Genomic DNA, 16,917 nt, shown 5'->3' on the forward strand with positions numbered 1-16,917 from the left:
ACCCTTGAGCTGAGCAGCAATAACTCATAAATGTTTTATATCTAAATTTCTGATTTAAAAATTCTATTTACCACTACTAATATTTAATCAATACCTATTTAATCAATATTTGACTGCTCTCAAATTTTAAACCTGGGATTATAGATTGGGGGCATTCAGAAAAGAGAATCTCTGTCTTCCCTTTAGAGAATTCTTGAAAAGTATAGATAAACTTTACAAAATTACAATTCATCTATCTTTAGTTAGACATATTAATCTCAGACAAGCATAATATGCTCCTCTAATTATAGTGATATATTTTCCAAATTACAAATCAAGACACATGGCCGATTCTTGGTCCTGCAATTCTGGATGTTTGGTACAGTAATATTAGCTTGCCTAATGGTAAGAGAAATTATGCTCTGGAGCACACGAAAAATCAAGTGTTCTTCTGGGTAAACCATTCCCAAAATATCCTATATTCTTGCAATTTCTGCGCTCAACTAAATATAAAATTTTAAAAGTAACTCATTTTTAAAAAACAAATGGAATTAATATTCATTATAGAAAACAAAAAAAAATACAAATGAGCAAAAAGAAGACAATACTGAACGAATAATATAAATTTTTTTGATGCAGAGGAAGGCGCGTTTTAATTTAAAATGCTTCCGTACTTTCACAACCAAATCTCACTCTTCCTCGTTTACAACTGAAAAACCCAAACACTAGGAAAGCAGAACTTGAGTAAAACTTCTATGTTCTTTAAAAACGCTGCCTTCGTTTTAGGAATCTAAACTAGTACAATAAACAAGAAATCGGTCACCTGACCACTCCCACCCTCAGCCTATTTCCCAAACCCATCTTCCCTCCTCCTCTCACACACTTTGGGACTTTAGAAATAAATATCCTTTTTTCAGTTCGGTTTCTTCTAAAAGGGGAGGAGAGGGGGACAAGAGAGTCAGTTTGGGGAAAAAAAGCTATGACGAGATTTCGCGTCCATAAAGCGAGTTTGTGCCCGAGGAGCACAACTGGTCTACACAGCTGGCTTCGCGAACACCCCACTCCTTGGCGAATTGCGGTTTAACTTCCCTATAGCAGGTTGAGAGTGCCAGCCCCTCCGTTTTGAGGGGAAGGCAGCGCCCCAACTGGTGTTTTTTCCAGGAAGCACTCCTTGAGTGCAGAGGAAAGGGGAGAGGGGAAGGCCAGGCAACGGGCATTTCATTCATTGCTCCTCTTTCTCCCCCTCCTACCCTTCCCTCCCCCTAGACTTTCTCTCCCTTTTCCCCGAGAGAGTTTGACGTCGGTCTCCTGGATACCAGACAGCCAATCGCCTGGTTGCTAAGGGAGAAGCGTGGCCAATCAGGCGTCGTTGCTACCTGTGAGTAATATTTTTAGCCGCGAGGGAAGGTTGGTTCCGCTCCCAGTGTAACTTCGTGTATTTCTCTGCTGCAGGTTGTGGAAAAGAGCGCTTGCCCGCCCCCTTTGAGTCCCTCTCTTTCCCCGATCCCTATTTACTCGCCCATATTTCAACTGAAAATTATCTTAAATGTACAATACAGGAAGGCACCGTGTTTATTATGTGTATTTATGTTAAAGTAGGCTCTTGAAATACACGCATGCTTACATATATATACTTCGATACGTACGCAATTTGGCATGGAGGCCTGGATTGGGACATTCGGAATAAAATGTGATTCTTCTTAGTCTCAAGCCACCCCCACGTCCGAGTTGCTGCCGGGTCGCACGGGGAAGTCTGATGTGGGAAGCGGAGGCAGTTAAACTGTCACCTGGGCGGGAGGTGTGACCAGGTGGTCTCTTCCCCAACCCCAGCCTGGCACGGCAGCTTTGGGTTCTGCGGTTGCCCCCCCCCCCCGATGGCAGTTGGCCTAGGCCCTTGAGGTGATTAATATTCAATTAATCGGGTACACGAGTCCTCGTCACAGTTCGCCCTTTTTCTAGGCTCTCCTGGGTGCACTGGAGGCCGATTTGGTAACTCGTCCACGAGTGGGATTTTCCTCGGCCACAGTCCCACTCGGGTGGGATATTCTTTGTAAATTCTCCCCTCCCTCTCGGGGTCTTGGGCTCTCCTCCCCGTTTTCCCCAGCCGCTTCGCCCCCAGCTTCACTCCCCTCCCCCCTTCTCCCCGGCGCTCTCTGCCTGGACTGAGTCAGCCATCCCAACGCACTTCTGTCGCCCTCACTGGCACGTCTCTCCCCCAATCCCTTTCCAAACCTTCTCTTAATCCCGCCCACAGTGACTACAGATCATCAGCTCATTGGCCACCCTGCAGCCCGAGAGGTGTGGCCTTGTCCACCCGGCCCTCCGCCGCCCTTCAGGACATGGGCCGGCGGGACCTGGCCAATGGCGTCCGGGGGCAGGGCAGGGGCGGAGCCAGCCGGCCAGGGTCTCCTTTGCAGGGTGGGAGGGCGGGGAATGGTGACACCGCCTGGAGCTGTGTGACGCGGGGCGGGCGCGCGCATCCCTACGGGAGGGGATGGGGGCGGGGAGGAGAATATAAAACGAGAGGCGGGGCGCGCGCCGCGGCAGAAGGAGTGAAGTTCTGGCCCGGCGCGGAGTGGGAGCTCTACGGGGACGCTGGGCCGGGCACTGGGCTGTGTGGAGAAGTGAGCGCGCTTGCCTGACCCCGTCCTCGCCACTCCGAGCCAGAAGGGGCGAGCTCCTGAGGCCCTCGTCCTCCGCAACCTCCGCCCGGCGGCGTCGGCGTGCCCTCGGCCCGGCCAGCTCGCAGCCGCCTACCCTCCCGTGCCCCCGCCCTGCCGCCCCTTGTCCGCCCAGCGGCCGGGTCTGTGGTGTTAGCAGCCCGTAAGTATCGAGGGGCGGCGGGCGGGGTCAGGAGGAGGAGGGGCTGCAGCGTCGTAGAGCCCCGGGCCTTCGGGGCTCGGGACGGAGGCGTCGAGGCCCGCGCGCGGAGGGGAGCCGCTCCCGACACCCGGCCTGAGGCGGCTCCAAGGGGCCCCGGCGCGTCCGGGGGCCGGAGGTGGGGCCGGCCGGCGCGTCGGGCTCAGCCGGGCCGGGTGACCGGGGAAGGGCGGCCGTGGGCGAGCTGACGGGAATCGGGGATTGGGGCGCCCGGGAGCAGCGGCTAGCTCGAGGGGAACGCTGGGGTCCGCGGGGCCGGTGGCCGCCGGGCCCGAAAATGGTGCCGGGGATCCGGTGCTCCCCGGGCTCTGGCTGGGTCCCAGGAGCCTCGGGGCGCGGGGGGTGCAGGGAGCGGCAGGTCGGGTTACGGCGGGGGGAGGGGAGCGGCTGACCCGGTGCGGCCGGCGTCGCGACCCGCCCGGTGTCCGGCCCCCGGGCCCCGAGTGGTTGCTTTTCCATTTCTCGTGGCCTTCCTCCTCCTCCTCCTTGGGGGAGGAGACTTGCTTAGGCTCCGAGGGCTGTGAGCAGAAATCTAATGAGACCCAACTGGCTGTTTATGTAATTCTTCACGCTCCTGTCTTTAAGGCGTTGCTTTGAAACTACCTTCCGCCGAATCTGAATTTCGCTCGACTGCACCTTCAAGCATTTTGGCTTAATCAGCTGCCTTTGCCAGCACTCGGGCTTTCGGCTTGGAAAGTGTAGTTGGGGGGAAGCCGGGGATTCTTTTCCCTTTGTCACCACGAATATGGAAAATGAGACATGGATTAATACCAACTTGATTTTTTTTAATGTCCTTTAAAATCAACCTCAGTGTACAGATAGATCTGCAAATATCTTGTTTGCCCTTGGTCTTTTCTTATCCCCACCCAGTGCTGATCCAGCAAACGTTTAAAGGTCGACCTTATCGTAATGCCTCTCTGGCTGTTCTCTTACCATGAGGGAGGGAGGTGGCTTTGAAAATCAGAATAAAACTCAGAAACCCTGCCCTTTAAACAGAATAATCAGTAAAGTTTGAAATTAATTGTTTCTTTTGTTATACTTGATACCCAAGACGTATTTTCAGATTTAGAAAAATACACATTAAAAAGAAAAGCATAGAGAAGCTTGAGTATTACATTATGTGCCCTTAGTATATTTAAAACGGCAACTGTGTAGGATAATTTGGTTCATAATTGTTGTTCACTAGGATGGCAATTCATTTTGTATTTAGTTCCTTTAACTTTACTATCATGTACTTTGGAAATTAAAATAATTTTCCTAACTTCTCAAATTTTGAAATGTTTAATGATGAAGCAGATTTAAGCAGTATATATCCAAAATGGACTGAAATACAGAATTCACTTCTAAGTTGATGAATAAGAGTATGAGCAACTTCTAAAACTAGCATGTATAAATACATATATATGTGTATGTATATAGAGAGGTATGCTGAGTTTAGTTTCCAATAAATATTTTGAGAACTGCAGGAAGAAAAAGAAGAAATATGCTGTATATTCTGGGAATATTTTTCCTCTTAGAACTCTATTCAGAAACAGAAAGTAAATAATAGGGTTTTTTTTTTTTTAATGTTGTTTTAACTGAAAATCCTGTTTTCCCTTGAGATTTGGATCTTCAATAAATAATTTTCAATTGTAAGTTCCTATATTTTGTGCTGATTATATTTTTCAGACTTTCTAGCCTATTAGACTTTTTCAAAAGTGAAATTACTCTGGGGGTAAAAAAAGGTTGTGGGACTTAACATTTATCTTATGTGGACATGTCTCCTTTTGTTTTGTTTGTTTTAAGGAACAAGACCACTCAAGGTGAAGGATATCTACTAATACCAGCACTTTGAATGAAAATTTGTTTCTCTGCCACAAACTGAACACTTTTTTGTGTGTCTTGGGGAGGGAGTTGAAACACAAACCTAATTTTGTGGCATAGCAGCTATGCAGCTTGAAATCCAAGTAGCACTAAATTTTATTATTTCATATCTGTACAATAAGCTTCCCAGGAGACGTGTCAACATTTTTGGTGAAGAGCTTGAAAGACTTCTTAAGAAGAAATATGAAGGGCACTGGTATCCTGAAAAGCCATACAAAGGATCAGGGTTTAGATGTATACACGTAGGGGAGAAAGTGGACCCAGTGATTGAACAAGCCTCCAAAGAGAGTGGTTTGGACATTGATGATGTTCGTGGCAATCTGCCGCAGGATCTTAGTGTTTGGATCGACCCATTTGAGGTTTCCTACCAAATTGGTGAAAAGGGACCAGTGAAGGTGCTTTATGTGGATGATAATAATGAAAATGGATGTGAGTTGGATAAGGAGATCAAAAACAGCTTTAACCCAGAGGCCCAGGTTTTTATGCCCATAAGTGACCCAGCCTCATCAGTGTCCAGCTCTCCATCTCCTCCCTTTGGTCACTCTGCTGCCGTAAGCCCTACCTTCATGCCCCGGTCCACTCAGCCTTTAACCTTTACCACTGCCACTTTTGCTGCCACCAAGTTCGGCTCTACCAAAATGAAGAATAGTGGCCGAAGCAGCAAGGTTGCACGTACTTCTCCTATCAACCTCGGCTTGAATGTGAATGACCTCTTGAAGCAGAAAGCCATCTCTTCCTCAGTGCACTCTCTGTATGGGCTTGGCCTGGGTAGCCAGCAGAAGCCACGGCAACAGCAGCAGCCATCCCAGCCACCGCCGTCACCACCACCGCAGCAGCAGCAACAGCAGAAAACCTCTGCTCTTTCTCCTAACGCCAAGGAATTTATTTTTCCTAATATGCAGAGTCAAGGTAGTAGTACCAATGGAATGTTCCCAGGTGACAGCCCCCTTAACCTCAGTCCTCTCCAGTACAGTAATGCCTTTGATGTGTTTGCGGCCTATGGAGGCCTCAACGAGAAGTCTTTTGTAGATGGCTTGAATTTTAGCTTGAATAACATGCAGTATTCTAACCAGCAATTCCAGCCTGTTATGGCTAACTAAAAAAAGAAAAGATGTATGTACAAGTTAAAATGCTCGGACCCAAGGGGGATTTTTTTTTTTATAACCTCCTTGAGGATTTTTTTTTTTTTTATAACCTCCTTGAGATTTTTTTTTTTTAAGCTTATAGTAAGGATACATTCAAGCTTGGTTACAAAAATAAAACATGCATCATTTTTCATTGCCAACCAAGCACAAAGTTATTTTATACTGACTGTATATTTTAAAGTATACTCTCAGATATGGCCTCTTACAGTATTTAAGATATAGCAAGGACATGGCTGATTTTTTTTTTTATAAAAAATTGGCACTAATAAGTGGGTTTATTGGTCTTTTCTAATTGTATAATTTAATTTAGTACAAAGTTTGTAAAATATCAGAGGATATATATATTGTTTCTACGACATGGTATTGCATTTATATCTTTTTACTACAGTGATCTGTGACAGCAGCAGCTTCATGTTGTATTTTTTTTACTGAAATTGTAAAATATCCATCTTAAAGACATCAACTATTCTAAATTGTGTACAGGATATTCCTTTAGTGGTGGAATTAAAATGTACGAATATTTGCTTTTTCAAAAAAATGTATTTTCTGTTAAAGGTTTAAAGATTTTTGCTATATATTATGGAAGAAAATGTAATCGTAAATATTAATTTTGTACCTATATTGTGCAATACTTGAAAAAAACGGTATAAAAGTATTTTGAGTCAGTGTCTTACATGTTAAGAGGGACTGAAATAGTTTATATTAAGTTTGTATTAAAATTCTTTAAAATTAAGAATGTTTATCGTGGTCTTTGTTTTTAAGCCTTTGCCAAAGACATAATTCTGGAATTATGATGTTGTAAATGCTGATAAGGCAGAAAGATCTGACTCATTGAATCACAAAGGAATAATGGAAAGCTGTTGCTCCACTAGTGCACAGATAATAGTTTGCCCCGTAAAAAGTTGTCCTAAAGCCTGCTTGGGACGGCTTTATTGTGTTTAGCAACTAACTCTGTTCATCCACATCTTGTCTCCCCACTATGGGGGTGGTATGCTAAGGCGAGTCAACCCTATTAAAATGTGTCATGCTGACATCTAAGACAGAGTCAGGTGATAAAATGAAATTCACTCATGTAAACTGAGAGGATTTATTTGAAATGTGTATGGAGAAAGAAACCATTGGATCAGTTTTCTATTTCTGCATGGGAGATGAATAGCTCAGAAAACTTGCTTGACGAAGCAGCTGACCTAATTATTTAAAAAGAAGATTTAGGTCTGTTTTTACTAATCCTTACACTGAGTTTAGTCAGTGTAGGTAGCTGGAGAATTGATGATTAAAATCTATTCAAGATTGGACAGGTATTTATATTAGTATTTGTGTGCATTTTCCTAGCAAAAAAGTTGACACACAGTTTTTGGGTTGGTTTTGTTTTTACAAGCAGATAGCCAACCTGCTGGTTTGGGATGTCAAAGATTAGTCATAATCTGTCAAATTGTGGTGGCTTGTTAAGGATGGAGGTTTTTTTTGTAACTGATGAGTTGGAAGGGTGAGACTATTTTTAAACTAAAATAATGAGTCATTTCACTGTTTAGATGTCCATTGATAACAGTGTTGACATCGCATTGGGGAGAAAATTGTCTTGAATTGGAAGAATAACTTTCTCTGCTTTTTTAGTAAGAAACCAGCACTGTCTGGGTTACTTGTGAAATAAATTTGGTCTCAAATGAGTTTTTTGGACACCAGTCTACAAAAGCCTTTTGTCTGTTACCCTCTCGGTTTAGAGCAATAAAAAGTTTTAAGGAAACAAGCACTGGAAATAACAGAGCTAAGCTGTTCTGTCAGCTCCATGGTGAGGCCTTTGTCCTTTAGTGGACAGAATGAGGTTATGAAGAAGTATTGGGATAGCGACTGGAACCGGCAGAAATTGGTCTGCCTATGCTATCAGTTATGTGCTTTTGTGATCACGAAGTATGAATAGCTGTAAGAACAGAGTAATGGTTTTAAGCACTAGTTTCTACTAGAAACTTCTGGGTGAAGTTATCATAGGCTTAACTGGAAGAAAACTGCCTTTTTATAAATGAAGAAAGGCTCAAGTTAACTTTTTCTAAAACTCAGAAGGCAACTGGCCAATAGATACACAATAGAATTTGTAACAATCTGGAACACTAATACATATATTCAGATTTTAAATAATTGAGCTTAATGTAAGTATGAATATCAGATCTTGGGGATGTGTGTACTGGCAAAAAAAATCTTAGGGAAATTAAATATTGGTACATATGTTGGTTTGGTGCTGAAAAAGTCAACTCAATTTTATCTTGACTGGTTTCCTAGCACCCCTTAGAAAACCTTAGAAAAGTTTACATCTTAGTCCCAAGTCTTTTCTCCCCCACTGCCATCACACTTTTGACCCTCTGTGTGGAGACTTTTAGTTTACAATTTTGATGAGTTAGTTATCTTAAAGGTTCTTTTCCATTTTTTTGTCTTCTATACCTATAGATACTATGGCAGCTTCTGAATGGCCCTATCCTGGTGTCCCTTTGTTTCCCATCTTCTAAAATCAGGTGTATTGTTAAATCTCCTTTGAATAACTTTAACCTATATTAGATGGCAAATGTAGACCTTCAGTCAAAATGCCTCCTTAAAGATAACACTATTTACTGTGATTAACTTAGTTTTTGAAGGTGAAACTAAAGTTGCCCTGAATTTAAAGTGTTTTTCTAATGTGTATTGGTGTTAGTATCATTCTCGTATGTACCCACATTTTAACTGAGAGATTTAATCTAACAAATCTTCAGGACTTAAGTTATTTTAAAATAAGTCAGAGAAAATAAAGTACAGTTGAGCCTTGAACAGCACGGGGGTTAGGAGGGGCACCCACCGTCCACCCAGCTGAAAATCCATGTGTAACTTATAGTCAGCCCTCCATACCTGCGGTTCTGCATTGAGGATTCAACCAACCACAGATCATGTAGTATTATAGTATTTGCTACTGAAAAAAATCCACATATAAGTGGACCCACACAGTTCAAGCCCATATTGTTCAAGGGTCAACTGTACCTCTTTTTGCACATAACTTAAACTAATGAAGTAAAATGCTGGTTGGAGACCTTCCTACACAAACAGAAAATAGCATAGGTATGGCACATCAAATATATTTCCTTGCTTGCCTAGAATACATGCATTTGTCAGAGGCAGGATAACAGTACTCTAGTACAAGATCAGATAAGAGGGGAAAAACCTTATTAGAAGACAAGGATGTAAAATTGCCATTGCTTAATAAAACCCATTATAGTGTGTCAATCAGCTGATGCTTAATCAATTTGGCCCAGGAGGTCACTTTAGATCAGAGTTTTTTAGTTCTTTTGTTATATTAGGAAGACATCATTGGGTTTTTTTCTTAATTATGTTTTTTTTTTTATTATATATTTTTTTGACTGTTCCACACGGCTTGTGGGATCTCAGTTCCCCGAACAGGGACTGAACCTGGGCCACTGCTTCCAAATCCTAACCACTAGACCACCAGGGAACTCCCACAGGAATATATCTTCATGTTTAAAGGACCTAGGACCGGGAATTCCCTGGCGGACCTACGGAATAAAGGACCTAGGACCAATATCTGTGTGCATACAATTGGAAAATAAGTACAACACTTGTACTTTTTTAATGTTTTAAATCATTCAGTTAAATACTTATATATCATTTACTATCTGCCATGCACAGTTCTAACCCAGTTTACAGAAGAAGGGCTGAGACACGGCTTAATATTTCATGGCCAGTAAGTGGTAGACTTGGGATTCAAACTCAGAGAGTCCGGTTCCAGAGTTCTTGGTCTTAAGCTCTATGCTTTGTTCCCTCCAACTGGTTGCTCCTCTAATTTGAAGTCAGGGGAATAAGACCATTTTTGATGTATTAGCCACATGACTTGTAGAATCTCTCTACAAGAGTGTTAATGAGAAGGGTCTAGTGGAAGGCTCTTAGCCATTCTCCAGTCATGATGTTTTAAGAGAGATGCTTTGTATTTCCAGTGGCCATAAACTATAATCACAGGCTATCTGGAAATGTTTTTAGAAATCATTAAGTTATATCAATGCTCTAATTTTGTTGATTTTCTTAATTCAGTTGTGTTGATTACGTCTCTTATTTTGGAACCACTGGATGATTCCTTCAGATTGAGTAAGAGCTGTAGATTCAGTGGTCCTATTACTTCTAAGTAAAATTGTAAACATTGACCTCCTGGAACTATTTTCGCACACATTCCTTACCTGTGCTGTTGATAAACGATATAAGGAAAGGCCAAGTAAACTATCAAAACAGTGTTCAACAATGTGTTTCCAGTACCTATGATTTAAGTTACTTTGAAAAACTATCTTAAGGCACACCTTTGTAATTCATGATTTCTATATGTATAGATGTTGTGATAACTAGTCGTTTTGCTTTTATTTTTAAACCTTAAGGAAACCAAATGACCTCATTTCAAACTGATTCTGAAAGACTTTCTTAAAAAAGATCAATGTATTTTGGTTTAAAATAAGAAGTGGTCACATTTTAGAAGCATACGCTATTATGAATGAACTTATATTCCCTTTATTGTTGCTATTAGTTTTGAACATGTTTAAACTGCACAATAAACAAAACTCAGTTTAAAAATAGCTCAGAAGGGACTTCCCTGGTGGCGCAGTGGTTAAGGATCTGCCTGCCAGTGCCGGGGGACACGGGTTTGATCCCTGGTCCGGAAAGATCCCACATGCCGCCGAGCAACTAAGCCCGTGAGCCACAACTACTGAAGCCTGCGCGCCTAGAGCCCGTGCTCTGCAACAAGAGAAGCCACCGCAATGCGAAGCCGGCGCACCTCACCGAAGAGTAGCCCCCGCTCACCGCAACTAGAGGAAGCCCGCACCGCAACTAGAGAAAGCCCGCACAGCAACGAAGACCCAACACACCCAACAATAAAATAAATTAAAAATTAATCAATTAATTTTAAAAAATAGCTCAGAAGAATTTCTGTAGTTTCTATATGGATTAAATCTTATACTAAGTGCCTACTATTTTGATTTTGGCTTAGTTAGAATTTGATTGGACCAAATATTGCTGAACCATTAGATGGGCTTTTGGAGGTTTAGATTAGGCTAAAAGTCTTGTCAGTAATGGTATTTGACTTGTGAATAGTAAACCTCTACTAACCATTCCTCAATATTTGAGTTTTAAGATTTCTATTTTAGAAGACGTGCTTTATACATATAGTCTGTAAGTGGAGCTTTGAGATCATCTTACAATTAGGCAAACCTTAGAAAAAACATTGGGAAGCAGCTCGTATCTCCTGGAGGCTATTGGAAATTATGGGTCTAATTCCTTCCTTAAGCGTATTAAGTAATTTGACTCAGATGGCTCAGTTTCTTCATCTGCAAAGTAAATACAGTGATATCAGTACAATTCCTCACAGAGTTTTGAGGAAGCAGTCACCTTGCTATGAAGAATTGTAATGTGTTCTTAGGGGCTTACAGTATCTAGAAGCCACGAGGTCCAGGATTTTACCCATATTTGTTGTGTTGCCCTTTGAAATCAAAAAAGTAAATGAAGACCATAACTGTCTTTATTATAGTCAACATTTTGTTATCCGGTCTATTATTTGCATCAACAGAGAATTAAATAAAAATTTTACAGTGATATCCTAAACGCTATTCTATTCATGTTTCAGTAGTAAATACCACTGAGTTTGTTTTCTAGTTTTGAGTCGCTGATAGGGAAACGAGTGTTTCAGCATTCTTTTTTATACAATCAGCAAGTTGATTTAAACCCAGTATACAAGTTGGCGTTCCTTTTGGGAGCAGCCAAAAATGTTTGCTAAAGTGTCCACACTGCTGTGAAAAGTATTGAAATGGTTGTTCCTAAACAGTACTGCTCAGGAATAGGAGTTGAAATGTAGCTCTGGTGGTAGATGTGTCATGTGGATAATGGTGCTAGCTTTATTTTAGTGCAGGTAGAAAAGGAGGTTTGCTTTACAGGAGGGAAAAACATTGAGGACTTGGAAGGAAAAATGCATTCCTCATCTGGCATTATGAGCACTTTACTTCACTGATAAAATATGACCAGCGTGCAGAACAGAGAACAGGTGTAAAATATTTTTAGACAAACCTTGGCATATACTGTGGGTCGCATCCCTTCTGTCTATACACTCAAGTGTTTCAAAAATAATTGTGGAAAAACCACATTTACAAAATAAGCTAGATATTGCTTTTATTTTTTTTTTTGTACTAAATGTGAAAGTCAAACATAAACTTCTTTCCCAACCATCAGGTTGCAGCTATTTTTAAAAAGTGGTTCTCCACATGCCCTTTGACAGCCCTTGAGTCTCCTTTTCTCTTCCTTCCTTAGTGCTGTTGAGAGAGCTGGGAGAATATGGCACCATAGCCTGTTTTGGAGCGTGAAAGCTAGGTTGTGATATTTCCCCAAACTAGATTCTAATTCAAAATAATTTTGTACTTCCTTTAGGCTAGAAAGAAATAGGACAAGCATGGACATGGTGTCCACCTAGCTTGGTTTCAAGCAGATGGGTATAAACTGATGACTTCTGGATGCTGATAGACGTGAACACTGGATACTCCTTCTATCCCTGTGGTTTAAGAAGTGGAATCATAGGACCCTACAATTGTCTCTTTGAATTCAGAGTCCAGATGCCCTGTGACATGGGTTCAGTAGTTCTAGGCACAGTTCCTTTTTCTGTTTTGAACTAAATGCAGGTACTCCTTTCAGATGGCTTTTCCTGGCTATCCTTCCACCATCCATGGATTCATTTCTAGTAAGGATGAAGGTTGGATTTTGATTTGTTTTGTAATGATCATATCTGTTCACTGATAATCCAGATCTGCCTACTGACCTCAGAACTCTTTTTTTAAAAAAGAACACTACTTGTTTTGTAAACTACCTGCCATTCATTCATTTTTTTTTTTTTTTTTTGGCCACACCGCTGAACCAGGGATTGATCCCGCACCCCCTGCAGTGGAAGCGTGGAGTCTTAACCACAGGACTGCCAGGGAAGTCCCAATTCATTTTAAAGCTCTATAGAGTCTTTGTGACTTACTTTCTGCTAACTCCTTTCTATTTTCAGGAAACATGATGGGGATCCTAAACCATTTCAATCCAATGCTTAAGATAGTTGCAATCCCTGGGCAGCCTTTCTAGAAATTAAGGTGTCACCAGAGGCCCTTTAACTAGAGACTCTGAGAACAACCCGGTTTTCACAAGGCTATAAAGGGTTTTGCCTGGAGAAATTTCACCTTTTTGAATCTTACAATAGGTTGGAAACTAGATTGGAAGAAAGGCAGGAAACTTTTTTTTTTTTTTTGTAATTTAGGAAGAAATATTTTTTGGAAGGAGACTCTTGTTTATTATCCGAGCCACAGAAGTTCAAAGAACCTTGCGGGTTCTGTATAAAAGGAATAGAGAGACAAAGGTAAGACCTTATCTCCCCAAGAGCCTCTACCAAAGAAGAAGAGTCTGGTGGCAGGTAGAAAGGAAATTAGGGTATGTCTCCTCTATCTGCCCTTCCTTCACGTGTAGGAAAGGTGAAAGAAGGGTAAAGGAGGGAGCCTGTGTGTGTGAGCCATGGGACTCATCCTGGAGATCGTTTCCCCTGACGGACGCTTTGCAGAAGTTTGGAGACCCAGGACAAGTTTCCTAGTCCAGGCACACCGCACTTTCCTGATGATTACGAGTTTTCTTCCAGACTTTGACAGTGGGTAGGTAGCTGCACCAGTACCTTACATGCAATCTATCTGAATGACGATGATTTTAATATTATCAAAAGTCTTGTGGAGTCCAGAGGCAATAACCAACCTCGGAAGCTCAATAATAATCGTCAACATTTCATAGTATGTACTGTGTGCAAAATACTGTTCTAAGCATTTGTACACTTTAGCTCACTTAAATTTCATAAGAAGTCTCTGAAGGTTATGCTATTTCCCTCATTTACAGAGGGAAGCAGAGTTTGTGACATAGTTACCCCCAGTAGAGTCAGGATTTGAACTGTAGGATTCTGTTTCCAAAGTCCATGATCCTTAACCATTACACTGCTCCTTTGACCTCCGTAGGAAGGCTTTATGAAAGAACCACACTTGATTACATAGGAGACAGTATCTATAAACTGTACTTTGTGACATTTCCCTCCCCACACACTTAGCCTGGTCCTGTAAGTGGTCGTTTGCTCAGCAACCCCAAAATTGTGTTAATATCAGCCTTTGCCAAGCACAGTTAGGAAAGGGAAATATGCTGCAGAAACACAACGGGGAGTGGGTTATAAGAGTTTGCAGGTCATGGGCTAGTTTTCTGTACCCACATCCTACTGCTGTCTGGGTGATCAGATTCTCTGAGAAGTAACTCAAGACACTTCACGCACCTGAAGTCTTTGGCCCTGGGCTTTACTAGTCCTTATGATAGATAGCAAAAGGGTCAGGTTGACTCGAGGGTCAGATTCCATTCAAGTCTCTAAATTGTATCAAACAAAGTGAGGTAGCATTTAAAACAGCCCCTGTGCTCACCCCCTTAACACATTTATTGACCATCTACTAGGTTAGGAGCTGGTGACGACATATATAAACCTTTAGGACCTTTCCAATGGCTTACACTCTAGCAAACGATAACACACACCGAAATAATCATACACAGGAGAATATGGAGGTATGAACGAAGAAAGGGAGAAATCATGTCCATCTGAGGGGTTCTAGACTGGGGAGGAGTAATCAAGTTATGAAGAATGGGTCACCTGGGGAAGCACAGGCTCTCTCAAATTCCCAGCTGCAGTGGAGGAAAAACTTGGTCCTGGTTCTTTTTCTTCATCTGACGTGTCCACAGTGGGAGACTTTGTGCTAACTCTTAGGAAAAAAAAAAAAGCAGAGGAAATCTGGCCCTGCTGCCAGCCCATCATTCCCAGGAAAAACTGCCTTTGACTTTGGACATTGTAATATTTTTTCATTGTTCCAAGCTTTGAACAGAAATATTGTGAAAGAGAGGTGGTTAAGAATTTCTTTATTCGGGAGACCCAGGGGTGGGATGGGGAGGTCAGGGAAGAGGTCCAGGGAAGAAGTAGTGGTAGTGAGGGAGGGGACGTACAGGAGGGGCAGCTCCAGTTCCTATCCTAGTTTCAGTTTAAATGCTTATCTTAAAAACCTCCTCAGGCTAGAAGCTCCCTCTAGGGGTCCTCTCATTTGTTTTCCTACCTTTAGAGACAAAACCTCTTTTTGTTTTTGCAATTATCAGGGTTCACAGCAGATGGTGCCCTTCCAGAAGCTGGTGTCGGTGGAATCTCTGTGTTCACTGCACAAATTCAGACACCCCCAGCTCACTCCCACTTGCTGTACCCGTCACCACATTCCACTCCTGGCCAAGGTTACCATCTTTTCAGAGCTCAGCTGTTCGGCTTTCAAGTTTGGCTTTTTCGATGCTTATAATATCTTCCAGTCTGAGCATAAATCAAAGAAAGGACTTTGGCAGGGAAGCTTTGTAATATCTAAGCAAGAAATTGACAGCCACAAATAACTTTTCCCCTGGGTCACTTTCCCTGAGCAATGCTTTTCTAGAGTCTCCCCTAAGTTCCCCTTGCGGCCGAGCACTCTGTCATCTACTGAAAATACTGCCACATGCTGGCCAAGCCCCTTCACGTGACCTGGGGCTGTTCAGAGAGCATCACTGTTCTTTATGAAGCATGGGTCTTGCACTGGAACAGAAAACATCAGTGTCTGACCCCTGTCTCACCCCAGCTTCACCAGTAGGGATAGAGGTCTAGGCACCACAAGTTTGGCTCCAGACTCCTTGGTAACTGCTAAGAACTAAGCAAGAATGTTCTATAGGAGTGTAGGGGTTTCATTAAGCCTCCAAATAAAATTACTCCTGGTAACTCTGTACAGGAAAAGAGTATGGGCCTTGGGGTCAGACTTCGAATTGAATCCCAAACTCACCCTCGTATAGTTGTGCCCGGTTAAACTTATTCAGCCTCAGATTTCTTATCTGAGAAAGCCTACTTGTTAACATTTAGTGTGAGGACCGTGTAAGGGATATGAAGCATTGAGCGTAATCCTCTTCCCCACAGGGAATAACCTGAACTCTCTCTACTCTTCTGTGAGAGGGGCTTGCATCCCCATCTCTTTCTGTTTCTCGGCCTGTGGCTTAGCCTTAAGGGCATGTGATCAGCATGTTTAGGGGAGGTCAGCTGGCCTTAAACATGCCTTTTCATAAGACTCCTACGCAGTGAAACTTCCTGGTGGATTAGCAGGGAGAAAGGAGGAAGCAAAAGAGAGAAAACTGTACTTCACTATGCTTGAATCTGTGGTGGAATATCTTTTTTTTTTTTTTAAATTAAGAAATTTTAAGAGTAGGTATTCGTTATTTCATTTTTTTTTTTAAAGCTTGATGGTATTCACATTGCTTAATTTGTGTCATGCTCTATTTATTTATTTATTTATTTATTTTATTTCTTTATTTATGGCTGTGTTGGGTCTTCGTTTCTGTGCGAGGGCTTTCTCTAGTTGTGGCAAGTGGGGGCCACTCTTCATCGCGGTGCGCGGGCCTCTCACTATCGCGGCCTCTCTTGTTGTGGAGCACAGGCTCCAGACGCGCAGGCTCAGTAATTGTGGCTCACGGGCCCAGCTGCTCCGCGGCATGTGGGATCTTCCCAGACCAGGGCTCGAACCCGTGTCCCCTGCATTGGCAGGCAGATTCTCAACCACTGCGCCACCAGGGAAGCCCCCTGTGGTGGAATATCTTATACATGTGGTTAAATACATGGGCTTTGGAGCCACATAGACCAACCTAAGCTTGGATTCCTGCTTGGCCAGGGGCCTTGGGCAAATTATTCAATCTCTCTCAGCCTCAGTTTCATCATCTCTGAAATGGAGAAAATATTAAATGGAGGTGAATGATATACACACCACAGGTGTGTAAGTATTAATGAGATAGTGTATGTTGAGCGCATATTAGGTGTTGCAGGCTATTAGCAATGGAAATTATTAACCCTGCCATCAGGGCATCCAGGTGGTAAAGAGTGGGTATCTTCCATGAGGCCTGAGATGGGGATGGGTTGCCATCTGTGTAAGTCTCACTGAAGCTGCATTCCGCT

General features: G+C 42.6%; 1 protein-coding gene across 1 annotated transcript; it reads left to right on the forward strand.

Moving 5' to 3' along the window:
- Nucleotides 1–2,536: 2,536 nt before the first annotated feature.
- TOB1 (transducer of ERBB2, 1) lies at nucleotides 2,537–6,505 on the forward strand. The gene is made up of 2 exons (XM_068531362.1): nucleotides 2,537–2,802; nucleotides 4,645–6,505. Exon 2 carries the CDS (start codon nucleotides 4,788–4,790, stop codon nucleotides 5,820–5,822), a length of 1,035 nt encoding a protein of 344 aa, XP_068387463.1. The 5' UTR covers nucleotides 2,537–2,802; nucleotides 4,645–4,787; the 3' UTR covers nucleotides 5,823–6,505.
- The last annotated feature ends 10,412 nt before the right edge of the window (nucleotides 6,506–16,917 follow it).

The sequence above is a fragment of the Eschrichtius robustus genome, chromosome 20 (assembly GCF_028021215.1).
Source record: "Eschrichtius robustus isolate mEscRob2 chromosome 20, mEscRob2.pri, whole genome shotgun sequence".
Taxonomy (NCBI): domain Eukaryota; kingdom Metazoa; phylum Chordata; class Mammalia; order Artiodactyla; family Eschrichtiidae; genus Eschrichtius; species Eschrichtius robustus.

Bases quoted from the DNA above. Each gene is read 5' to 3' on its own strand.
- TOB1 (XM_068531362.1), top strand. From the start codon at position 4,788: ATGCAGCTTGAAATCCAAGTAGCACTAAATTTTATTATTTCATATCTG.